Source organism: Rousettus aegyptiacus, unplaced genomic scaffold (assembly GCF_014176215.1).
Source record: "Rousettus aegyptiacus isolate mRouAeg1 unplaced genomic scaffold, mRouAeg1.p scaffold_m13_p_2, whole genome shotgun sequence".
Classification (NCBI taxonomy): domain Eukaryota; kingdom Metazoa; phylum Chordata; class Mammalia; order Chiroptera; family Pteropodidae; genus Rousettus; species Rousettus aegyptiacus.
The window spans coordinates 132,249,026-132,275,939 of record NW_023416295.1 but is presented as its reverse complement, the minus strand read 5'-3'; the positions used below and the strand labels follow the sequence as shown (position 1 = coordinate 132,275,939).

The 26,914-nt window shown below is 34.5% G+C and overlaps 2 protein-coding genes and 1 pseudogene across 6 annotated transcripts in view; all 3 read right to left on the bottom strand.

Annotated features, from left to right (window-relative positions):
* SENP1 (SUMO specific peptidase 1) overlaps positions 1-26,914 on the bottom strand; it is a 51,318-nt gene that overhangs the window by 11,003 nt on the left and 13,401 nt on the right. For all 5 annotated transcript variants that reach the window (XM_016124495.2, XM_016124497.2, XM_016124498.2 and 2 more), the window contains exons 6-13: positions 24,553-24,724; positions 15,924-16,027; positions 15,558-15,841; positions 13,645-13,699; positions 9,256-9,294; positions 8,329-8,413; positions 7,946-8,101; positions 6,934-7,065 (exon numbers count right to left, since the gene is read on the bottom strand). In XM_016124495.2, coding sequence (XP_015979981.1) covers positions 6,934-7,065; positions 7,946-8,101; positions 8,329-8,413; positions 9,256-9,294; positions 13,645-13,699; positions 15,558-15,841; positions 15,924-16,027; positions 24,553-24,724 — 1,027 coding nt within the window. The remainder of the gene's footprint in view (positions 1-6,933; positions 7,066-7,945; positions 8,102-8,328; positions 8,414-9,255; positions 9,295-13,644; positions 13,700-15,557; positions 15,842-15,923; positions 16,028-24,552; positions 24,725-26,914) is intronic.
* Positions 20,858-21,852, bottom strand: LOC118613641 (putative protein FAM10A4). Its single transcript, XM_036236350.1, is given in 2 exon segments — positions 20,858-21,536; positions 21,538-21,852. Coding segments are annotated over 2 exon segments (846 nt in total). The 5' UTR covers positions 21,841-21,852; the 3' UTR covers positions 20,858-20,993.
* LOC118613642 lies at positions 22,499-23,029 on the bottom strand (annotated as a pseudogene).

Sequence of the window (26,914 nt, the reverse complement as noted above, 5' to 3'; positions counted from 1 at the left end):
CTTCCATTTCTTTAGCACTGCCTCCAACCAAGATTTCACCAATGAGAGGGAAACAGACTCCTCCAAAATCAGCTCATTAATTGCTCTTTTTCCCATTTAGGAGAAAAAAAAAAGTGTAGCTCGCATTAAGAATGCTACATTTTTTAGGATTTGACATTTTCAGCAATTGAACTACTAAAAACAGAATGCTATAAACAGAATGATGTAATTTGTTTCCAGAGACTATTGATATACCAGAGTAATGTAACAATATAACAAAAGCAAGATATTTCATGGCAACCTTTGGGGGTAGGGTTAGGATTGTGATCCATGAGTTATCTCAGGGCAACTGGGAAAAGAGTTACTCTAAGGAGTAATCTGGGTTCTTTTTCATTTCCCCTGCATCCCAGGAGGAGGGAGACTGGTGGCCTCAATGTTCCCTCCCATTAGCTAAGGATGTGTAATCTGACATCTGAGGCAGAATTTAGATCCCAGTTTCTCTTCAGTTTTTCAGCTATTACTCTGTCCAAATGAGGAAAATTGACATAGTTCAGCCAAGACACAATTATACCAAGAATACAAGCTAGGAGTTAGAAAACAAAAAGAATCCTACATGTCATCTCACAGAGGAGGGCCGAAAATGGAGGAAATAGAAATGAGAGAAGGGATCACAGTGCTTAAGATGAAAGAGAAGCAGTGATGGTCAGAGCATATGCTTGAATTCTATGAAGACAAGGGTTGCTTCCCTCCCATGGCGAGAGCCTTTCTGCACACAAAACTCTCTTAGCTCCAAAAGATCTTGAATTCCCTTTGAAATAAGAAACTAAAAGTAGTAAATCAGCCCTGGGCCTACTGTTTGTCTTGCCAATAATATAAGCATCTGAGGACAACTGCCAACTGTCACTCTTTTTGGGTGCTTACTGCAGCTCCTGGCGCCTAAGGAGCTACCCTTCTTGCACCTTCACGGCCTCGGCCACGAGCGCCTGCTTGTCTATGCAGTCTTGTTTGGGGGTAGGATGGGTGTTTATAGTTGTCTTGTTCCTTTGTGATTTTATTTGAAGAGCTGCCAGACTGAAGCTGGAAAACGCTTTTTTAAAAGAAAAGCCTACAATGTTTTCAAACTAAAGACTCAATCCTTTTCCTGTATGTTACCACAATGACATCAATGACCACTGCTATTTGTTATCTTCCTTCTTGCCCAATAAGCCAGCCAAACTATTGCTTTCTCATGCATTTAGAAGTAAAATATTTCACTAACAGTAAAGCCTTGACTTTTAACGCTTCCCAGTTTTATACTCTGAATCCTTCTGATTGGCTTAGGGAAAAAAATGTTCTAAAAGTCCTGGACATGACAGTGCTTCTGAGCAGGGACCAAGACAACTTTTCAGGGGGAAAAGGCTGTTTTTCTATTTTACCTCTATAGATTTTCACCTTGATCTTCAATTCTGATTTTTAAATTCAATCTGAGTCAACCACAAAGCCCAAAAGATTAACCAAGAAGCAGCACTTGAGTATTATGAGTCAGAAGGTCATTCACTAAGATTTAACCTAATAATATTATAAAAACCAAGGTGGCAGACTTCAGGTAAGCTCTGTGTATTGCATTCCTCACTGTGAACATGTATCCAGGATTTTTCTCACATGCAAAGTCAAGCAGCTAATTATTAGAATTAATGCTAAAGTTTTAGAGAAACACAGGCAGGTAACACCTATTTTTATGGAGTCATAACTGTGATTACCATTCTCTCTGTGACACCACATAAATCCCAGGTTAATTAAAAGGACTAGTTTTACTAACAAATATTTTAAAGAGGTAAACTACAATGATGTAGAATCTGCCGATGAGTCACACTAGAAATGCTAAAACTTCCATTCTGATCATTTTATGCCACATGTTAAGAGTGCATAACACGGTAGACCCATCATAGCCTATTAACTAATTATCTCATTTTGTCGTTTTTTTTTTCTTCTTTCCTTCTTATGCAATCAGTTGTTATTCCCTAAGGAAAATCTATTCCTTGTGCTAGGTTTGTCCAGTTGAACTTAATGTTTTGCAAGCTGTTTCTTCTTTACTGAGCATCACTTAAATTTAACTGCTCCTTGGAAACAGAGTCATGACTACTACCAATTCCCCATTTCCACTGAAGAAGGTTTGTGTTCTGAAAGTCAGAATGCTAGATAAAGTTATGTGCTCTGATTCCAGATCCTGATTCTGCAGTAAAAATCAGGTGACATTGGTATGTATCCCTTATAAAGTCTTTTACTTCTCTACTATCAAGTAAGAATACTTTCTCTATACACAAGGCTACTGTAATGCTAAGTAGCTAAGACATCTTTCTTTTCAGAGATGAGACTTACAAATTAGGCAATTAGTCTGCTGGTTAGCTGTCATTAGCATAGTTAACAGTCTATGTAGATTCTACCTTAATCCCTCCTGCACTCCCTCACTCCTCATATTTGCTAAGTCTTTTTCTCATGGCCTTTCTCCAGCCAGTAAAGTTAGAAATACAATATTCCAAGAGTCTAATGCTTTTGTATTTTGGAAACAACTGGCAATAACTAATATGGGTTTGCAAAACAGAACCAGAAAGAGACATGTCAGCTTGCTATTTTTCCAATTCATTCACGTAAATTAGTAGTAAGAAATGATAGGTCCTGGAGGGAAAATAATGAAATGAGAAATGCTGAATTTCTGGGATCTGTTGCTCTAAGTTTTCAAATTGGGAAAATCTTCACCATTATTTCTTAATTTTTTATGACATCACTTACACCTCACCTTCCCTTGTAGGACTCTAATTACATCCTTAGAATGCTGGATATTTTCCCATAGCTCACTAATACTCTAGTCATCTTTCTTTAGCCTTTTTTCTGTTTCGCTCGGATGGTTCCTTTGCCGTATCTTCAAGTTCATTAATTTTTTTTCTTCTGCAGTTTCTGATTTACTGTTAATCCTATCTCATGTATGTTTTAATTCAGATATTATATTTTTCATCTCTACGAGTTCAGTTTGGGTCTTTTTTCAATTTGGATCTTTCTTCTCTTCTCATAATGTCCATTTTTCTTTACCTTCCTGAACATAAGGGATATGTTTATAACATCTGTTTTAATATTCTTGTCTGCTAATTCTATAATTTTTGTCATTTCTAGGTATTTCTAGTGACTAGTTTTTCCCTTTGTTACAAGTTGCATTTTCCTTCCACTATGCATGCCTGGTAAGTTTTGACTGGATGCTGGACATTGTAAATTTCATGTTGTTGGGTTTTGCTGTAACTAGAATTTATTGTATTCCTTTAAATATTGTTGGGCTTTGTTCTGTGAAGTTACTCAGATCAAGCTCAGGCTTTTAAAACTTACATATACGATCTGTTACCATGGGTCCAGAGTAGCCTTTATTCTAGGGACAGTTTGGCCCCACTCCTGAGGTAATACCATTTTGAGGACTCTGGATAATCAATGCCCCATGACTTTTCCACTCTAGCTGGCTGGAACGTGAACTATTCTTGGCATCTGTGTTACCTCTGAGGCTTGTTCTGATTTCTTCTTCCTGGTAGTCTCCAACCTCTGGTAGTTTCTTCCCAAAAATTTACAAATGAGTACTCAAAGATTCAAGGGGGGACCTCTGCACATTTTTGGAGTTTCCTCTTTATGCAGCAACCACCCCTCCAACATTTTACCTCACAATCTTAGCTGCTCTGGCCTCCCCAAACTCTGAACTCTGTCTCCTCCATGCAGCAAGACTGTCAGGGACACTAGATTTTACCAGCTCTCTGCCCTCAACACAGAAACCCAGTAAGCTGGGGAAATCATAGGCCCATCTTTTTCTTCTCCCTTCTTTCAGGGATCATTGTTATCCAAAACCTGAAAATCTTTTATGTTTTGTCTAGTTTTCTAGTTAAGTTACAAAAGTAAATCTGATTTGTTTTAGTCTATCATGACCCAAAGCAGAAGTCAGATACATTTACCTGTATGCCTAAATAATTTCTATGGATTTCTAAATTTATCTGATGCCTTATAAAACAACTCTTAGGCACTCTAAGCAGTAGAATCAGACCATAAAGGGAAACACAAAGCCCAAAGCAGTCCTCTCCTCATGATCTTTAACCTAGAATCTTAGAGTTGGATTCCAGAAGTTACTCAATTCAATCTCCAGGAATTAATAAATGATTTCTAGTAATGATATACACTTTAAAATATTCCCATTTCTTGATTGTGCCTTTCAATTTTTTTCAACTAATTTCTCCTCTCTTTACCCTGTCTTCCTCCCTTAATTAGGTATTTCTATTAATAACTGATCACCAGACCCAGTATAGAAACCCCCATCTATAATGTCCTTGATACTGTCAGTCTTCCAGCCTCTTTTTGTATTCTTTACAAGGCAACCAGTTCCTACATTTAACTTTTGAGAAGTTCCAGTTTCTTACGGTAAGGTAAAATGTCCTTCCTGTCAATCATTAGTCCTTTGAAGCTATGCAGAATTTAACTACTCACTATAAAAATTCATTCATGAAAACATGTTTGAAAGCCTACTGTATGAACAGGCACTGTGGCCTATGCTTCTTTTAGGAAAGAGACCAGAGAAAGGGTAGCCTAATGGCTTTCTGTACATATCCCAAATAAGACTCCTGGATTTTATTTTCCTTATAAACTAAATCTGATCCCTTTTGCTTCCAGAATCTTATACTCCTTGGCTATAAAATGGTAAAAATAATTTTTCAGTCACCTTATTTTGGAGAAAGTTTTAATTCAGCCTATAAAACTGACAAGAGATACAAAAAGAAATGGTAATTAATGGAAATATCCATTTCATTAATGGTTATTAATGAAAATCCTATTTGAAAACAGGATTAAAGAGATGACGAATTACTTGCAAAAGACAACTGAGCTCACAATTGAGAAACACAATTTTTAAATGAGTACAACTACTTAAGGAAAACTACTAATTCCTCATAAGAATGTTAGCTTCTCAAGGGCAGTACCTTTGAAAGCCTGAGAAGTGTGGTACTTTGAAAGTAGTACTTTTTAAAATAGTTATCATCATCATGGACATGTAACATGCTTTCAAGGTTACCATTATTTTGAACTCAGAAGACAAGCACTCCCCAAAAAAGTTATGTGTAGGTATGGCAGAGATAAAGTAGACAAGGACTCTTTCCTTCCCCTCATCTCTTCTAAATAATGTAATTTCCATTGACTTTGCTTGCTAAAAATCTAGCCTCTGATGGGTCCAGGGAATGGTTAACATATCCTGATGAAAGCTACCTCTGTAAGGGATCACTGAGGTAATGCCACAGTAAACAGCAAGAACTCAGCTCATATCCTACTCATTGCTGCCCCCTAGAAGGTTTGGCATAATTTACAATAAACAGGCTACAATCCCTGTAGAATAATTGACCCCTTCCCTTTGGGCAAGTAGCAAGCAAAAAAAAAATGGCAAGAGACCACACATTAACGTCTCCAAATCAAAAACACTAATTGATGGATATTTCTGACTGTCCTTGATTTTCATTTTGCCTTCAGATTGGTAAGCTCTTTCTTTTCTTGCTGTTTGACACAATGTTCTAATATCACTATTCTGAGCCCAAAAAAGCAAGGGTGGTTCCCCCTTAAAAAAAAGACAGTATCAAACCATACCTTTCTTACTATTCTTGGTCGGTCAAAGATACTGCTCAGAAAATGATAGACTTCTATAATTTATATCTTATAAACTCACCAGTGGCAAAGAGAATGGGGCCAGTCCAGCTGGTCCTAGAGAAAAATCAATATCCTAGGTATGACACATACCTCTAAAATTCTATACAAATAATCCTAAACCAGGATCCAATTTAAGATTCTGAGGCAATATTATATAACACATAAAATTCAGCACTTGGTTCTGAATCCCGGCTCTGCTACTTACATGTAACTAACTTTACAAGTTTCTTAATCTTTCCATGTCTTGTTTCTTCATCTATAAAATAGACTTAAAATTAGCGTATCCACCCTCCAAGGATTGTGGTGACCATCACATGAATAGAAAACGTAAAACACTTAGAACAGTGCCTAACATGAGGTAAATGCTCAATAAATGTTAGCCGATATTATTATTTGGAAGGTCCTAAGCATATAAGACCAAGATATAGGTATCTAGACTATCTAGTGCTTACTATACTGAGTATCTAAAAATCCTCCTTTGGTATGAAGCTTGAGTACACCCAAAAATATCAGGCAGGGATGCTCCTAGTGGGCCTAAGAAAGGAGGCAGGTACTTAGGGAAAAAACCCATCCCAGTTTTCTTTTTTTGCTGTGAAAATGTTCTTCTGAAATAAAATGGGCTCCTACAGGTTTAGGAATAGGATAGATCAGTTTAAAAATTGTAGTATAATCGATTTACTTAAAATAACTAGAACTCTCAGGAGGGCCATAATTTTTTTAACCCCAATACTTAGGATATTTAATATAACTTTTTCAATGTCAGTTTTAAAAATACCATGTACCAATGTAGGCTATTCTAGAAAGTTTATCACTTATAACCTAAGTGACCTAGAACAAGCAGACGAAAGGGGAAGTAGAAATGGATTTCTACAGGATAAGTATTCCTTCATGCTATAACATTGTTAGCTATCAAGTATTTGCTCAGAAGATGTGAACTTCAGGGTAGGGTGTTTTAAAAAGAGTGAGAATACCAAAGAGTGAATGTCTTCTCCCTCGGTGTCCAAATTGTCAATATGCAAAAAGGTAAATCAGCAGTTCTCAGACTTAAAGGTACATAAACATCTCCTGAGATTTTTTTTTAAAAAGCAAATCTCTATCACACTGCCTCATACCTATTCAGGAGAATCAAGAGGGCCTGTGACAGCTGATTCTGACCCAGGTCATCCAAGGACCACACCTTGAGAAATAGTGAGATAATGCCTTGATTTAGTTTCCACTTAATGTTCACTTACTATTTGAATATAAAAATGGATACAAGATTACCTCATCATTGAGCCAGTTCAGATGGTTTAGAGTTTGTATATCTTTGCGTGTAATGGTCAAGCGGAATGCTTCACTCAGCACTTCATCCTGGTTCCCATTACGAAATACACTCTTTATTTCTTTCTCCATTTCCTAAAGAAACAAGAAGTTTCAGAGATCAAGCATACATTGCATCAGACACATCACATTTCTCAACAAGCTCCATACAACCCCCAGACTATTTATCATTAATCAACTGTTTCCCTCTAACATTTTGGTTCCATTCCTTCCAGTAATCTCCATGATTATTTCCTTTCATCTCATCTTGTCCCCCTTTCTCTTTTTCAGCACATTTTCAGACCCCCTATTTCATATTATTTCTAAAGTCTGAAATAACCTGCCATCTAAATAGTCTATGTCCATGAGAAGACCTAATCAAGTTTCATAGTTTTGGTCCAAATGATTTCCTGAGAAATAGCATGGTTCCTAAAAGGTAGTCAGGGAGTACAGGTAGTCAGTCTTTTTTTGTCACATTTTCCTAGAAAACTTATTTTTTAATGTAAAATATGGAATATAAGCACAACTATAGTAAATGTGTTATACTCAAAAGCTATGTGATAGTTTTTCAAAAAGAAGACTGGATTAAGGAACAGATTATTTTAAAATGTATAGAGTTTTATGCATTTTCTAAATTTTATACTGAGTTTTTATTACTTAAAAAAATAGTAAGCATCAGCTTACTGCTTGATATCAAACTACTGTACATGTGCATTAAGTAAAAATATTCATAAAACACAAACTTATTAAATGCTTTTTCACTCAAGTTGCTAAAAGCCACCTATAATTCTTTCCTCAATTTTCTATAACACTTTAAAAATAAGGCCACGATTGGGATATAATAAAAAATGAAAGCATTAATATGCAATACAATTTAAAAATCAGGTGTTCTATTACTTCATCTTCTAAATTCCTCCAGAGCATTCTTTCTAAATATAACACTTGCTAGTACAGGAATTTATATTATGTAATTTACCTCTGTGATTTCAGGAAATTCATCTTCACTATCAGTTAATTTATGCCCTTTTTTTTCTGTTTCTTGGGTGATTGTGACAGGGATCTCCTTTTCAAGAGGTACACGCAGATGTAGTTCTACTGAATCATGTACTGAATGTTCCTGTTCCTGCAATCTCTGAAAGACAGAACTTCAGAATAAGTGGGATAAAGACATATGCTATCTCTCTATGTACACTGAGTAGTACTAGCTGGATAAACCAAGAGCATGCACCACTTATCATCCAATGCTATGGTACCATACAACTTTGCAATTACAATAGCTTTAATTCCAACTCCAAGTAACCTTCTGAATTAGTTTCAACTTGATGTGTTAATTTTTAATTTTACCCCAATTTTTTTCACCTGGTTTTGAAGCTGTAATGCCAGTGCCTTCTGCTCTTCAATCTGACGTAATCTTTCCCGTGCTCGAGAATCATAAACACTAGTTCTAGAAAATGAAAAGGAAGGTGACAAATGCAGACCACTCTCTTAATATTAAGCACATTGTTGATGCATAATGAGCATTAAATATAAAATCCGCATAAAATCTAAAATCCTTACACTAACCTATCACTGTACTTATATTTTAAGACAGAGTGAAACCACATAGCATTATTAAAATTATCCATTTTCATTAAAATGATGAAAAATTATTAGTTTGTGACCAGATTTAAACAGGTAACTTGTATGAATATTTGTAAATGCGCGGTCCTTTTAAAAACATGTTTCTAAGATTATGGAGAAAAATGAAGCTTTATTTTAGAAATCCAAAAATGAGACCAAATCCAAGAGGAGAAAATAATACAAGATATCACTGAGGTTTTAATTCAAATACTGTATTATGAACCAAAAGAAGAAATACGAGTTTATTTTTTTTTCTTTAACAAAATCAATAATACCAGGGTGTTTGGATAACACAAAGTGAGTTCTTAAAACTGGAGACTAAAGGCTTTCAGTGATTCTGTAAACTCTGGAAATAGAAATTAGTCAATAAATTAGTTTTATCAATGTGAAAATAAGGAAATTTATTTTCCTTCCTATATAATTGCTAACTTTGAAATATTTTTCCAATTCAACTTAGCTTCAACAATTGTTATAGCTTTAACAAATCTGAACACGGAAATGTCCTAATAACAAAAGAATTTAAAAACTCAAAAACTTATAAGTTGTTTTATAAATAGCTATAAATAGGAAATTTTTACTGACTAAAAATAGGTAGGGTGGCTAACTGATTTCTTCTAACTGAAAAGGAAGTTACAGAAAAGGAAAAATGATACAAAAATAACTTACAATTCTTTGATCCACAGCTCTGCCTGGAAAAAAGTAGGACTATAGGTGGAAAAAAAAAAATATATGACAAATGAGCCAAAGGCTTATGAGCAAATTCAAATATTTTCCCAAGAAAATCAATCATTTAAATAATTTACAAGAATGCTTTACAAGTATGGAATAAATAAAAGGACCTAGATTACATAATTGTAACTGGGAACTAAAGGAATACAAATAAGTCATTTGCATAGTTAAAAGAAAACCCAATGTTCAGCAGAGAAATTAAGTTTACCATACATAGATCCTTACTTGCATGAGAAACCAACATTATGTGAGAGCATACCACTTATCAAGATAAGACATTAAACTAAAATGATTACTTTTCCTAAATCATTCAGACTGACAGATTTACTAATGATTTAATCAAATTGTATGGGTTTTCAGACTCATTGTCAGTCTACCTGAATCAAAATATATACAGCCAAATTATAGTAGATACTGAAAATCTCCAACCACAGAACAGTCCATATCAAGCAGCTAGTGAGTTAATGAATGAACCAGGGCAGAAAATCAGCAATACAACTCCATTCCAAAGATGAGAGATCAATTCTATTCTGTGCAGTTCTTGCTAACAAACAATGAATAATGGTCAGCAGAGTTGCAGGCATGTTAACCATATGTTCTAGGGTCACTTGCTCTTCTCAAACTTCCTCAACTCCTTGCCAAGCCCTAACTGAAGGACCTCTCACAGAAACAAATAGAAGAACAGTAAACACTTTTCCAAAGTAAACTTTTAGATATATGGAACAATTAAACAGTATAAAATTGGGAGTTAAGCGACCTGGGTCTCCTGGAGCTGTCCCTGATTAGTTTTGTGACTTTGAGCAAGTCACTCCATTTTCATGAGCCTTAGTATCTGGATTTGATTAGAGTCCCTTTGACAGTCCTTAAATCTCTAAAATCTTAGTGAAGGCAAGAACAAAGGCTCAGAGGGTAGCCCCCTTGCTCCTTAGCCTAACTTTTGAGAATTAGTGCTCCCAGTCATCCTTAGGATGGGGTTTGGAAATGAAAATGCTGTTCTATTGTCTCCCCACTGTCACCTAGGTTAATAACAAGAGAACACAGGAAGTGGTAGCCTATCTCCTTGGTTCAGTGAACCGCTCACATAACAACCAAGAAAGAAAGCCACAGAGATCAGTGGTAGCAGTGAGGGGCTACTTAGTGAGTGATAATAAAAACAAACAAACATAAAAACACACTTATTACACAATATAAAAAGTTGGTAAGAATCACCCCAAACTGCCCAATACTGAATCATGCTATGCAAATGTATCTACTTCCCTTATTAGAATATATAAACTTGATAAAGACAGAAATTTTTGTCTTTTGTATTTACTCCTGTATCCTCTATACCAAGAATAGTGCCTGGCACATAGCAGGCACTCAGTATTTACTGAATAAATAAATAATGTAAGGGACAAGAACTTCTCTCCAAGAGATCAAGGTATCTGCTGGCTTATGAAAACAAAATGAAGGGTAAAAAGCAAACTCTCTTTGCTGTTCAAAGATATTACATACTATTTCTCATATAACTGAAGCATACAGTAATAACCTCAACTATTGCCTGAACACCTACTTAGAGCTCTATGTGTAAAACTCTACTTTAAGTGTACTACATATTAGTTAAGCCTCACAATAATCTTCATATGTTAATTGAACCTCAATACAAATAGGTAACAAGGAATTATTACTCATACTATATAGTAAAGGTTCAGAAAAATCATCTGTCTTGAAAAAATCAGGATTAGAAACTGTCTGTCCAATTCCAGAGACTATGTTCTTTCTACTACTATAAAGTACTCTTTTATAAAACAAAGAAGGATTAAACTAAAACAAAGATGATGAGTACTTGAGCTACCCAAGAGAGTACTGCAGGCCTTCTAGGCAATTCATTTATATAAGAAAGATTTATTTACTAAGTACTCATCATGTGTCAGGCACTATGATTGGCCCCAGGTAATAAATGCAAAGGTATTAGTAATTAACAAGATACAGGGACAGGAGGGTTAGAGGGAAAGACTAATGCTATCTGGAGAAGTCAGAGAAAAAATAACACCTGAGTCAGATTTTTAAAAGCAAAATAAGAGTTTAACAAGTGGACAGGAGAGAAAGGGAATTCTAGGCGGAAGGATCAGAATGATACAGAGAAATGAAATAGCAGGGCATATTCTGAGAAATAAGGGCAAATCTTCATTGCTGGTAGGAGATTAAGAATAAAGAGCCAATCAACTAAACTTTGGGAAAGTAACCTCTAGTTTCAATAAACAGCGTTATCTAATCAGCCTTACCCAATAGACCATTTCTCCTTCCATCTCATTTTTTGGTTATCACTAGGAGAAATTCTCCAGAGAGAAAAGGCAGACTTAGTAAATAACCATTACAGAACTGAAAGCCCTCTTTACAATATCAACTTTTTCCCAAGGAAGAATACCTTCTTTTATGCGCTACATGTGAAACACTTTTATAAATGCTTTATCTGAAAGTTAATCTTCACAACAATTTAATAGTAAGGTATTAATACTGGCATTTTATTGATAAGGAAACTGAAGTTCAGAAGAGTAATTTGTCAAAATTTAAGTGAAGCCTGATAAAGGCAAGAGCAGAACCCAGGTCTGACTACCCACTCCCTAAAAGTATAAAGAATAAAGAATCCAAACTGTATCATCTCCTCGAGAAACTATAACAAGTAGAGAATTTTTTTTAATATCTAAAGTTTAGAACATATAGGGGTGCTGCGAAGTAGCTGACTGAGGATAAACAATGTTTTATCATCCCAAATCTTCTCAAGAGAAAACTGATACTATTATCATTCTATCAACTGAATTGCTAAGGCCATATATGGCAAAGACATAGAAATCTAAATGGCAACCCACTGGATTAGAGGAAGAAGTACTTGATACCTCCCAGAGAGGTAGTTTCACATAGATGATCACATTTGAATTCAGATTTAAGAGATAAGAAAGCAACAACTGCCAGACAAGTTGTGGTAGGAAAGACATATCAGGCAGAAAGAACACTGAATGTGAAGGTAAGAAAGTACATGTCATACTACAGTTTGGCGTATTATAAACACATGAAAGAGTAGATATTTCCATATGACTCCTTCTTTCACTTCCATCATGTCTCTCAACTGTCACTTTATCAGACTTACCACGACTATCCTAGATAAATGGCACCCCAGTCTATATTATTACCATGTTTTATTTTTTTTTCACAACATTTATCACCACCAGGCATACATATATGTGTATCTGTTCACTATTTGTCCCCCACTCTCCTCTTACACCTAGAACATAAGCTCCTTTTTGCAAATTTTATTAGTGTACTTTAAAGCAAAAATACTGGGTAAACTGCATAATATAATCACCATATGACTATCACTTTGAATTAGTATTGCAGAGACTTCTAATTACTTATTTATTTAAAAAATAAAATTCCAATATTTTAATTATGTTCAATTAAGTATACCTGAATATTGAGAAAAAGCACCCTAAATCAATTTGCTCTGTAATTCCATAATTTGTACTTGCACCTCTCTAAAAGACATTTATACATAGCTATCAAATGGTTACTTTGGCTATGTTATGATTTAAAATTTTTAACTGGATTTAATTTTAATGTACCACAAAAATAAAATTTATTAGTTGCTTTATACTAGTGTCTTACCTGATTATTCATATTCAATAATTTGCAGAATACTAACTAGGGCTGCACATTCTTCAATTAAATACAAGTGTGTAGATTACAAGTCACCCATCCTAATCTCCAGCTCACTGCATCCCTGCCGCATTCCTGGAAATATTCTAGATTTGATGAGTCAAATTCTCTAGTAGCTAAAGAGTAAAGAGTAAGGGAAACTGTATCAACTTAAAACAACACCATGAATATAAGCTCCTTGTTGTTATCCCCACTGTCTATATTAGTACCTGGCACACAGCAGGCTATTACTAAATACATGCCTAAGGAAAAAATGTGTGATAGGAAGTAAGGTTTATGGAGGAAGTGCTTTGCATACCATTAAAAAGTTTGATTCTCTGTCTGATAAGCTGCCATTGAGGGAATGTAATGAATGATCATATATTCATTTTAGATCACTTTGGTTGTAGAATGAAAGACAGAGTAAGAAGCAATGCAAACAATGGATTGGAGAACGTGGTGGAAGATGGAATGAAGAACAAAACAGAGGCTGGAGAAAGGAAGATCACTTAGAAGGTCACTGAAATAGTCAAACAAGAAATGAGATGTCTGAATTGAGATAGTTTTAGTTCTACATTATATAACTAAAAAAACCTCACATAATTGAAGAGACAGAAAACACTATGTTAATAATGTTCTTTTTCCAAAGTTTACCTGGGAGTTGGAGTCTGGGAATCTTTTACTTTGAGTAAAATCACAGAGTCTGATCCTAAACAGAGAAACACAAGAGCATATCATTATTAACACAATTACACACAGTTACACATTCCAGATGTTTATAGTTTAAGTTCCCATACTATGCTATTTTCATAAAAATAATATAGCACTAGGATAAACGTAAGACAAAAGAGAAAAGGAAGGCAGGTCCAGTTTCACTGAGCCAAGAACAGGGCTTAGTGAAGAGCTTGCTTCACAAATAACACAGTCACTGAAATACAATACAAGTATATATTTCCTTCAGTATCTATTCCTTGGCTGTTTGTTCCCTGTGCTTCCTCTTTCTATACCTGGGGAACAAGAACACGACAAGATATCTCAATAGTATTTAGTTCATAAACTACCATAAGAGTGAATAAGGTAAAAGAGTGAAGAGGAAGTTAAGAGGGGAAAGGGAAAGGGAGGAAGAATGGAAGAGAAGGGAAAGCAGAAAGAAACAGCTATAAGAGAGGTAGCAGTACAAAAAGTACAACTTCTACCATGCTATCATTTATTTTCTATGTTGGTAAAGGCAAGTATATGCCTTTCTAAAGCGCTATGATTAAAACTTCATTTAGAATATTTATTAACAAGGAAAGTAATTAAACAGTTTGATGTGGTATTTTTATCTCAGTTTACTTGTATCTAAGTATCTGCCATACACTATGTTTCTGAGGTTAAAGGCTTAAAAAAAGTTCTCAGCAAATCACCTCACAAAATTTAATGCAAGTTTTCATAAATATGTGTAGCTATATAAGGATGCCACCAAACATTTTAATCCCCAAATGAGAATTTTAAGAAAGTGAGGAATAGATTTTTAAAAATCAAATGACTTGAAGGAGAGCCTTTGAGATCAATCTATCAACAGATCTTTAATGACTAACCATTTAACCTAAAACTTTTAAGTTACATATCTAAATATATACCATAAATACACTCATAACACAAACCTAAAGAAGGGGAAACTAAACAAAGAAAGAAAATTATCAAAGCAAAACCTTAATTAAACTGAAATGCTCAGAGACAGAATATTTTGGTTAGCTGAAAGTAAGGCAGAAAACTTTGTTTCCAAAATTTGTTGATGATCATTCTAAAATGCATAAACCCATTATACAGGTTTTATAACTATTATCTGATTAAGAACCTTTACTTCAATACTTAAGTGATGCTCCAAAACTCCCAGAACATCAAAGTACAGATGACCCTTCAACAACATGGGTTTGAATTGTGTACGTCTACTTATACACAGATTTTTCCAGTAAATACTATAAATGTATTTTCTCTTCCTTATGATTTTCTTAATAATGTTTTCTTTTCTCTAGTTTACTTTACTGTAAGAATACAGTATATACTACATACAACATGCACACTATGTGTTAATCAACTGTTTATGTTATTAGTAAGGCTTCTGGTCAACAATAAGCTATTGGTAGTTAAGTTTTTGGGGAGTTAAAAGTTATACATGGATTTTTGAATGCAGGGGTGAGGGATTGGGCTGAGGCCTCTTACCTCCTTGTTGTTCAAGAGACAACTGTACTTAGTTGTCATTGTAAAGTACTAGAACAGAGAAAGTACTTAAGTGATTGGGCTGATTGTATTTTGACTCTAGACTCTGCTGAGAAGTTAATCCTTTGAATAAAATACTGTGTGAAATGATTTGCATCTCCATGTAAGAAAAAAGTTACTCGTAGGTTTAGTTTACTCACAGCATGACTAACTAAATTAAATTATTTAAATTATTTATATGTTAATTAAGTTACATGTATATTACAACCTTGCATATGATTCATATACATTCAATAAAGTTATTTGACTGTTAGGAAATGTACTTGAATTATATCAAAAATATAGTTATACAACACCATTTTTACCTTCAGATTGTGTATTTGAAGATGGTAAGTTATCTAGCTGATGTGGAGGAGAGTGGTGATGTTGGGATTGATGGAGAAGATCAGAATCTTTGGATCCAAATGGAACATCTGGAGTATATGATGATAAGGAATACACACTGTGGGACAGGTGTTCCTGGGTTGCTAAAATGCTGGCAGATCCAGAGGATGAAGTATCAGAGCCGATGATCTGAGCTGCACAAGAGTTTCCATTTTTAAATAGTGGGTTTGTCAAAGTATTCTTACCAGAGCTAAGACATCGAGATCTAGCAAAAGAAAAATATAGTTTCAATATTATATAATAAAATATAAAATTAAATTCATTTGAAATATGTTTCTGTGACTCACAGATGTAAAGGAAAATGTGTGGTGGGTTTGGCTACAGAAAACTGTTTGCCTGTGACCATCTGTAGCAGCTGTCTGTAAATCTCTTTTTCTTCTTCTTGAACAGTCTGTAAAAGGAAAAATAAAATCTTAAACACATCCAATGAAGCAAGTATTTCCCAAAGTAGCATCTAGACGCCCAGAAGACTTGCCAAAGCTCAGGCAGAGTCCTCAACATAATTAAGAATTATGGTTCATTAAGGATACGCTATAAAATTATACAGGATTTACAAAAGGAGTTTAGTGAAGTAAATATCAGATAGTATATTTTGGAAAATTATGGGGCATATACATAAATAATAGTGCAGAGAAGCTATAGGATATGAAACTACAAGGCAAACAATCACCTCCGAGTCCCAGAAATAAAACATTTGAGGACTTTTAAATTAAGATTCCAAAAAACCCACTGATTGCTGATATAAAAATCACAAGGAAGTAACCAGAACAGTCAAGATCTGAGTGCAATATCTTGCTAACAGTTTTCTATTCAATTCAATTTTTAAGAGTATAAGTATGTTCCTGAGGCAATTTTCATATCTAACATTTATTTATTTTTCTTAAGTCCCAATACTGCATTTAGGAGAAAGTACATGCACCACAACATTCATTCATCTATTGACTTAAATACCTACTGTGCTCTAGTCTCTAGAGATACTGCACTGAATAAAGTTCTTGCCCCTGTGGAGCTTAACATTACAGTTAAAGGTCTCACAAACAAACAAACAAACAAACAAACAAAACTTGTAGTTTAATAAAACTTGGTAGTTTAATAAAATTAAAGATCAGTGAAAAACAGAAAGTGATGGATGGGGAACAGTGGGAACAGGTACAATCTCTCTAAAAAAGATGATATTTCAATAGAAATCTAAATTGAAGGAGGAAGTCACAGAAATTTATATAAAAAAAAAAAGTATTCTAGACAAAGGAATAGCAAACACAAAGGTCCTGAGCCAGGAATGTGCTTGATGTGTTCAAAGAATAGTAAGGTCAATGTGAATCAGAACAGTAGTAAGAAATGAGAGGTCACTTAGCAGAGAACCAGATTACATAAAGACTATAACTATGGTAAAGCATCTACTCTGTACAGCTCCCCTAAAGCAATGGGCTGCATTCACTAAATACTACACTCAGTACTTTTTTGTCTTTAAATCTTATATATAGCTTAATACAACCACCAATCTCCACAAACTAATTATAATACTCTGTGCCAGGACTGGCAGCATCTTGTGTGTGACATTTCAATATGCCCATAAGCATTTAATTCAGTTACAAATGTTTGCTTGAGGTAGAATGAATTAAGCAATGCTCTATGCAAAGGTAAAGAGATACTACTTTTTTTTTCTTTTTGAATCATTTTTTGTTACATAATGAAGTTCAATTACATTGTCAGTATAATGTTACTGATCTAACAAGCTACCTCTTGAACTGAGGCATGACAACTAATAAGAGCTTTCCTTACATTTGAATAGTTGAGTGATAAGAAAAGGTAGAACTAGTTGAGCCCATTTGTCAGAAAAAAAGACCCAAAAGAAAAAACAAATTTGTAATGTTCTATAAGAAGAAAATAAACCCCACTATTTTATCCTTTAGACTATTAATACTGTATTCAAGATGACAGTAATCCTCTTTTCTAGCGTTTGTGAAGAAACTGTACTGGGCAGGTACTTCAGTGACAGCACAAAAATTATACTGGTTATAAAAAGACAATTACCAGTTATAAATTGATATCAATGACCAAATCTGTGGTTTCTGGCTATTCTACTGGAGAGAATATGAGTATCTGAGGAACAAATTTAAAGACCATAATTAAAATAAATGGCTCTTTATTGAAACCTAAACTTGCTGTTATACAGATTCTTTAAGTAGACAGTCTGAAGGATGAAGCATCATTACAGATTACTAGATTGTAAGAGAGTTCTTTGCTAACCAAATCCATAACCATCTATCTATATACAGGAAAGAGAGCTGTGTTATTTGACACTTTAATAACTGGTAATTCTGAACATTCTTCCTCCTCCTCCATATAAATCTTGACTCCACTTTTCCACTACACCAAATAACCTAATCCACAATACAACGGGTTTAACTGTATGCTGCTCTCAGGGGTGGCAAAACCGAGGGAGGGAGGGAAAGGGGGGGCATCAGAAGAGGAATACCACCTGGGTCATGGATATTAATTCTTAATTAACCAGTCATTTTAGTTCATTTACACTGTCCCACCAAATTTAGATTTTAAAAAGCTTTGACTGTATTATCACATCATAGGGAGGAAAGAAAAGCAGAGTGCAAAAGGTTATTTTGCATACCAAAGAAATGTAAATAAATAGTCTCATCACATAAAGACCTCAAGAGAACACTGAGAACAGTGATATAGATAAAACAACAACAAAAAAAACCCTTTGTTTGTGGTACCCTGAAGACTTCATCTATAAAAAGTTAAAACCACTTCCCTCCTTCCTCACAAGAGCAAATGTTTTCTTAGAATTAATTTTTATACTTATAAATAAAACATGGAGAACCAATGTGCCATTAAGTGACTCTGCTAGTGCAAATTACAAAAAATCTAGGTTAACTCAATAAAAAGAACTGTTGGTTTTTTTTTCTAGTTTGAGACCATACTTTATTTTTAATGTAGCTAGAAATAGCCAACAACTATACATTTTTCAGCAGAAAAAAACTTGCTTTACTTTTCTTTCTTACAGCATTATTAGCACAAGAACATTTCTGTTGAGAAATGACATTGAGTTTCTATGAAAATGAAGAATGTATTTTGAATTTGTGAAATTTCAAAGTATAAAAGCACAGGCCACATTTTCAGAAGACCAATTTTACTTTTACCCATTTATGGTATTATTTGCAATGTTAGAATGTACTTAGGTAATGTATAGTTAAGTAAATCAAATTAAATAAGGAATTCAGAAGCAAATAGTCTTCTTGAGTTATTCACAGTATACACTGGAAATATTAAGAACACGCATTAACAAAAAGAATATTGGCAAGCTCAAACATAAGTTTATATGCTGAGTATTTTTAAAGGGGTTAAAAAATACGCTGTTAGCATGCAGCTTTTTCTCACTTATAGAACAGATGCATTTCTATCTGCTTGTGTACAGCGAAGGGTTAGAATCTGAACCAACTTATGATTTTAGAGATGTGCTATTTGAAAAATATATTTCATGAAATTTACTTCACTGCTCCTACCACTGATTCTTCAAACAAGCAAAATACAGACAGTCTCATCTCTTGAAGTTGCTTTTAAAGACTAGCATTCTAATTGAAAGACAGGAAGAAACCTAGAAATTCCTAGTACAGTGCCTAGATTTAGTCTTATTTAATAAAATTATTGAATGTATAATAGAAAAGTTATCATTTTCTTTACACTTGGAGGAGAGGAAATAAGAGAAAGAGGTGGAAATAAGGTTGCAGTATTTGAAAGCTGAATAGGAGAAGATTACTTTTTCGCAATGCCGACAACCCTACAATGAAGAACAACCATGGATCTCATCAATTTTATAATTCACGTTGGATCAAGAAGTTCTCCTTTATGTATTAATTAATTCAAACCTCATACTCTCCAAAATATAAACAAAAACCCGACTGGCATTTCCTAAATAGAAGACCAAACACCACAGGGAATCCCTCCATCCAACATCTTTTGATATGAGATGTCACCGAAGTAGAAATCTAATACTGAAATACGAAATCTCTTGGCCAAGTAAGAAACTACAGCCTACATAGTCACTGTATGTGTTACACAGTAAATTCAACCCAGCATTAAATATGCTTGCACAGTCATGCTGTGAATTATGGTAACGGTGATGATGTTAGTAAAAAACGACTATTTTTAGCCAAAGAAGAGTAAGGGGGTGGGGAGAATAAGTAGAAAGCTGAAAGAGTTGGGCATTTTCTGACCCAGAAAGGGAATTTAAAATATAGAAATATAAAAAGTATTCCCTTATTTCCCATGTGGAAATAATATGAAACACTTATTTTATATATCAGACCAGAACAAAGCTAAGTAATCCAATTCTACTGCAGCATTATAAAAATCATCCCTTTACCACAGTTTGATTTAAATGCATCCACACAAGGGTACATGTTAATGTAAAATGTAGTTAAGATTGTTGCCACCCAGCCAGGTACTTCTACCCAGGTCCTATGGCAATACTGGTGGTCCCAGTATTTTCACTGAAATAAATCATTTAAAAAATAAATAAATAAAGCATTTAAAAGAGATCCATATATCATACTCAGTAACCATATATCATACTCAAATTTCATCCATGTAAATGTTATATTTGCTTCCCACAAATAAACTCAAACTACATAATAAATCTTCCAAAGTATTTCTTTGCCCAATTACCTCAAAGGAAAACACCAAAATGATGAGTGAAGAAATATGTAGAATTTAACGCACCCTTTTGTTTTTAAAAATTTTTTAAGGCTTAAAAGTGTTTAAAGTTTGTAATTCCTAGTAGGAAAACATTATCTAAATGAATATCCTAATGCCAAACCATTGTAAAATGCTACAGCTGCTTTTGGGGTAGAGAGGTAGGGATTCTCTTCAAAGCACCCTACCTTTCTTCATATGACAGTCAGAGGCGCACTGCTTTGTATTACTGTGACATCCACTGGGTGATCTAAAGTGCTTTTCCTTCAGAAAGAACTTTATCATAAGGCCATTCACTTGACCTCCAGATTCATCATCTTTGGGTTGCTCTAATACTTTATTTGCTGGGTTCTGGGCCACATCCTGCCTGGAAAGCCACCATAACTTGTGGATCTTACATGACTGCAAGAACTTCTAGACCACTAAGAATTTCAATGAGTCTGGGCATTCCTGCTATTCCAGGCATTCCCTAAGAAAGCCACCTGGTTAAAAAAAAAAAAAAAAAAACCATACTGAGCTCCTGATTGTTGTCTGGCATCTTCCTCCCTCTGGGCCCTCTCATGTTTCTCCCAAGCCTCCTCCTCCTCCTTTTTATGTATAAATTGTCACATTTTTTTTTTCTTTTAAATTTCATTAGTTTCAAACTACACAGTATTTTCTTCCCAAGCCTTAACCTTTTCCGTTCTTCCTCTGATCTCTTGCTCTTTACGTTTCTGCTCATACTTTCTATGATGTTCTGCAATTTTCTGGGCCCTTGGTTGAACTTCTTTCATCATTGCATTAGCATCTTCATCACAATCCAATCTACACACAAATGCAAGATCATGGGCTGCTTCTCCCCAATGGCCCAGAAGTCTGTGTGCTTTCCCTTGCCATTTGTAGGGCTGACCTGAATCAGGATTTATTTCGATAGCTCTGTCACAGTCTTGAATGGCAGCTCTTGGCTTCTTCTGTAACTTGATAAAGGCACTGGCTCTCTTGACATACAGAAAGCCCAAGCAAAAATTCAACTTGATGGCATCTGTGAACAAATGAATGGTTTTCTGTAGTTCACCAACATTTAAGGCATCAATGGCAGCCACTTTTCTATCATTTACCTGATCTATCACCTCAGCTACCTTTACATTTTCATCTCTCACTTCTTGAGGGGAATCAGTATCTGGTTCAATGACACTTTTATTGTCAATTTTCTAGATCACTTTCCTCACTTGATGCTTTGTCTGTCTTTATGCTTTCCTCCACCTTTTTACTGTTTTTTCTTCTTTGATATTCTCTTCTGAGTTAGTTTTTGAGTAACAGGTGGTATTGTACCCCCACGCTCTTTACCTCCTCCCTCAGGAAGCACATTTCCTCAGTATGCAGAACACTCAGATCCTTCTTACACATTTTCAGAAAAGCCCAAAGCTCACTCACTTTGTAGGGGTCCATGACTGGGAAGCAGCAGGAGGTGGTGTGTGGCTGAGGCTGCTGTCCAATTCCAGGCCTGGGCATTAGCTAGGTGTGAGCAAGTAGGAGGGGGCAATGCCACAAGGCAGAATAGACGAAAGAATTGGTTTTAAAAAATCAATCTAACACACATAAAGTCCCTCACAAATTATTTTCCCCAATAACCTTCAAAGAAAAGCTTCTGTCCAAACCCAAACAACTTCAGAGTCATTAGACCATATTCCAAATAATTATTTGAGGTCTTTTCAAGCCTCATACTTTCATTTTAAACTAATACGGAATTAAAAAAAAAAAAGAATTGTAAAAACATGTTAAGAACTTTCCATTGTTCTACATGTTAATTTGGAGGTCACAAGAATTTATCTTAAAAAAGTTGCAAGGTATTTCATTAAAACACACACACACACACATTAAGTATGTTATACTTTATTTAGAACCACGTCAGACAAAGAAAAGATCATTTAAGCAACTCTAAAAAGAACATGTATAACATTTGGCTTTACCAAAAAAAAAATGTAAAGAGATAAGTCCCTTGAAACTTCGAACGCAATCCTTTTTTGGAGCATTTGGTACTACAAAATAAAAAGAAAATATCTTTCTCTGTGCATTATTTATTAAACTCTTTTCTATTGAGTAATGCCACCCTTGAATCAGCTATCAACCAAGTGGTAGTACAGTCACCATTTGCACGTCTCCAAATTCGTCTTCATGTATTCTCTTGGAACCCCTACTATAAGACTGAATAGTACAGTGGTGGCATCATCATGTTAATTTTGTAGATGGTTTCATATTCCCAAAGGTGATGGACAAATCCAGCCATAAGATTAATACATAATTTTCCTTCTTTAACATAAGCAACTGCATCTCCCTTGGAGATCCCAATGTTTCCATGGAAAATAATTTTTCCAACTTGTATGCTCCCATCAATAAATTCTTTAGTCCCAGGAAGAAAAAGTATTATATTTAATCTGGATTATCTGTAATATCCAAGACTCAATATCTAAACAATCTGCTGAATGTTTGATTTAATAAAGTTTGGTCCAATATTATGTCTTATTCATATTATATGGATTATTGCATGTTTCTGTACTATCACTTTTCATAGCAGAATATAGATCTAATGTCAATTGTGGCAAAATTTCCTTCATCTCTTGTTTTATAGATAGGTTCAGTTCTTGGCATCTTCTTGACACTACTGTAGAAGAAAGAGAAACCCTCGCTTCATGTCCTCCATTGTCCCAGCCTGTAGCCCAGCCAGCCCAAGTCCTCAGGCTACAAGTGGAATCAAAAGGAGAAGGGGCTGAGTAGTCCAAAAGACTGGCTGGCTAGCAAGTGAATGGTGGGCTCACAATGAACATAGTCTAAAGGATCCTGGTGATCCCCGGAGCAGACTCATGGGGCAGAGAGTGTTGGAAGGCCTGTATCCAGTTGCCATGCTGTTGCTGTCTCCTTCTCCACAAGTCTTTCTGTACCTCATAGGTGGCTGCCTAGGCTCTAGCAGAAGTCTGACTTCCACAACTCCAGTAATTAAAAAAAAATTAAGTATATAGTAACTAATACATGCATATTACTAAATTCAATAGTACAAAAGTTATGGTGAAAGTAAGTTTCCTTTTATAACTGTTGCTCAGCTCTTGTCACCAGCTGTTGCCAATTTCTTATCTATCCGTTTTCTTACTAAATATGATTTACTAATTGTTACACCTCTGCTAGAATATTTTCAATTCCACAGAAACTTCAAAAAAATATGTACAGCATTTTTACTAACCACATCACAAATAATCAAGTTTTGCCACCTGAGAGATCTTCATTACCAAATTATAAAATGACTCTTAAAATTATTCTCCATAATCTGTAGGCTCCAATAGGCAGGAATCACATCACTAGGTTGTGTAACAGAAAGCACACCAGACTATACTCCTTCAGAAGACCTGAGTTGCTGGCTGGCCAATTATTAGTGTGAACTCTGACCTTCACTTTGCAAAACTGTAAAATGGGAATATTACCTCATTTCTACCTATAACACAGGGTTAAAAGGATTCAAAACAATAATACATGTGGAAGGCACTCTGGAAACTCTAATGCTATATAAATGTAAGGTCGCTATTATTCAATTATATCTTCACAGCAAACAGTCCAAAGCTGGCCAGATACATAATAAAAATTTAATCCAACAGGCATAAGCACATTTCCTATTAGATAAATTATATGCTATATTATATTTATAGAATTTATTTTTTCTTTTAGGTTTACTGAATGAATGCAACAACCCAGTGTTAACAGAATATCTTTCTTTTGGGGAAAATCTACGATCTCAAAAATCTTACTCATAATAAAAGGATATAAATTACTTAGCTGGCTTCTTGATTTTTCTTTTATATTGAGGAAAAATTGTGCTAGTAAGAAGTAACAGCAGGTATTTCATCAAATCTAGCAGGTTAACAATTTTGCCACATGCAACAAGAGTTTAGAAAAGGTCCAAAAAAGAGAGGAGAGAGTTTGACATATGAGAAGCCATTCGGATGATACTGAAGATTAAGTCTACTGTAGAACAGGTATAAAAGATGGTAAGAAAAATAATGAAGTTCTACCAATAGATTTTTAATTTCTTTAGAACAGATGACAGCACTCAAAAAGTTATTAAGAAAGAAAAAACAGAAAAGATTAAGTAAACACAATGGTTAATAAACATCTAAATTAGAGAACACAAACAGCTGAATGTAACCTTCAGTAGCTTTTGTCACAGGTTTTCCTTACCTCTTCTGCTGTACTAACATGTCGCCTCTGAGTTTTCTTGGGGCTCAAAAGGTTTCGACGACACGAACCACTCCAAGATGGACTTGGAACAGATTTAATAGGAAAAGATTTTTCATATGCAGACACATGGCAGTGATGGTTTGACTTTCCCATAAAAGTGTTTGATAATCCACTAAAAAAAAAAGTTTATAAGGTAAGAATAGTAAAGAAAATCTAAACTAGTGATTATTTTTACTTTCAAGAAATAACAAACCCAAGAAATTAATAAGTAGAATGATGGATGTACCACTTGAGGGAAATATACAAGAAATGATACATGGGTTGCTGCATCAGGTCCTGCCACTTAAGAGGTCTGAGACTGCCAAACTATGTAAATATCAAACACCTAAAACTGTATGTTTGAGCTTAACAATCTGTAAGTTCCTTTGGTTAGGAACCATAGATCTGTATGATATACAGAAAACTTATCAGATTAGACGTCTTCAGAAAACCTGGGTTCTAGGTATGTTAACATACACATACATTTTATATTTACTCCCAACAGCACCTATCCCAAGCTCTTTTGAGAAAACTATTTTAAGAGTAAATATGAAAAGATGGATAAAACTGAAGCCTCTCAACTAAGCTTTTAAACTGAATTTTAAAATTTCCTAAAACACCAGCAGAGGGCTCCCATCCTTCATTAAAAACAACCAAGTTTTTTATTGGGCTGCACTCTCTGTGAACTCTCCTGGCCTGTTTATCTCCTTCTAAAGGAGAATTTTATTTTTGTTTCTTTACACTATTTGTGCCCCATTAATGGAAAAAAATGGCAGAAAAAATATTTTTGTAAACTCAAAACCCAGGCTTATCTCTAAGACTGGTAAATAATTTAAAGTTTTTTTCTATGTGTTCTTTCTCATCTATCATTACTCAGCAAATCTGAGGTACTTGCTATCAATATAATTTCTTTTTTTTTTTTTGGCTGAGGATACAAAATAGAGGTAGATAGATGACTAAACTGAATTAACGAAATCAACTGTTTAAATCAATATATGTGGTCTAAAACCAAATAAAATCAGACTAGATCTAAAGAAAATTAAAATGCACATATACTCTTCTCTCTTTAACTCCTCAAATGCTGATGGTTTCTGTGTTAGAGAAGGAAAAGGAGCGAGGACTCAAAATTTCAGGAACAGGTTTATTTTCTTAGCTTGGTGGATACAGGTAGGAAAAGATGGTAAGGGCAATATATATAATCTGTTTGATAAAGATATAAAGATACAACATATTTTGTATTTATGTTTCCCAAAGAGTGTGTGTTGTATTTGGTTTTAATGCAAAAGTTTTTTTTTCTAAAGAAACAGTGTGAGGGCATCTTGCAATGCCAGAAAGCAAGAGTGCTACCAATAATCAATAAGGTTGAACAAGACACAGGAGCAAGCTTGAAGGAGCTCCCACTGGCCAAAGCTGTGAGAATGTGAGTATTAAAAAAATAATGATTGTAGTGGATTGAAACACACTGAATCCATAATGACAAAAAAAAAAAAAAAAAGAACAGGAAAATTCGTTTGACCCACAAGAAGTAGCTATTAAAAAAAACTTTGAAAATTTGTAATGAAAAACAAAGATCTAATCATACATCCTGCTTCCTACTACGAAATGTATTGCAGGGTAACAAATAGCCCTAGCTAATGAGGGGGAAAAGCTCTCCTTTGTAGTAGAGTGCCAATTTATAAGTGAAGAAATGATAAAATTAGAAAAGTATTATTTAATTAACTCTAATAAAATTATCAAGTCAAAGGGGGTCAAAAGAACGAAACTTCCAATTATAAAATGAATAAGTCATGGAAATATAATATACGGTATGATGACTATAATTAACAATACTATGTTGCACACTTGAAAGTTGCTAAGAAAGATCTTAAAAGTTCTCGTAAGAAAAAAATTTATAACTATGATAATAGATGTTAACTAGACTTATTGTGGTCATTTTGCAATATATTTATATATTGAATCATTATGCTGTATACCTAAAACCAATGTTACATGTCAATCGTACTTCAATTAAAAAAAATTATCAGAGATTATCAGTTGATATTAATAACAGGCTAATGGGAAATTGGTCGTTCATATAATGCCAAAGTAACATCATTTAGATTACATTCTAGGCACGGGGGAAAAAAACCTAACCAAATAAGGACCAGATTGTTATCTCCCCAATCCAGAAGTTAATCCAGCATCACTAATAATAGTATGGGATTCCTAATGTGATATTAATACAGTATCAGCCTTTTTTCAAGTCAAAAATCTAGTTTACAAAAAAATACAGAGGACAGAGGAGAAAATAATGATACTATAAGGAAGAAATGTCAAATCCAAA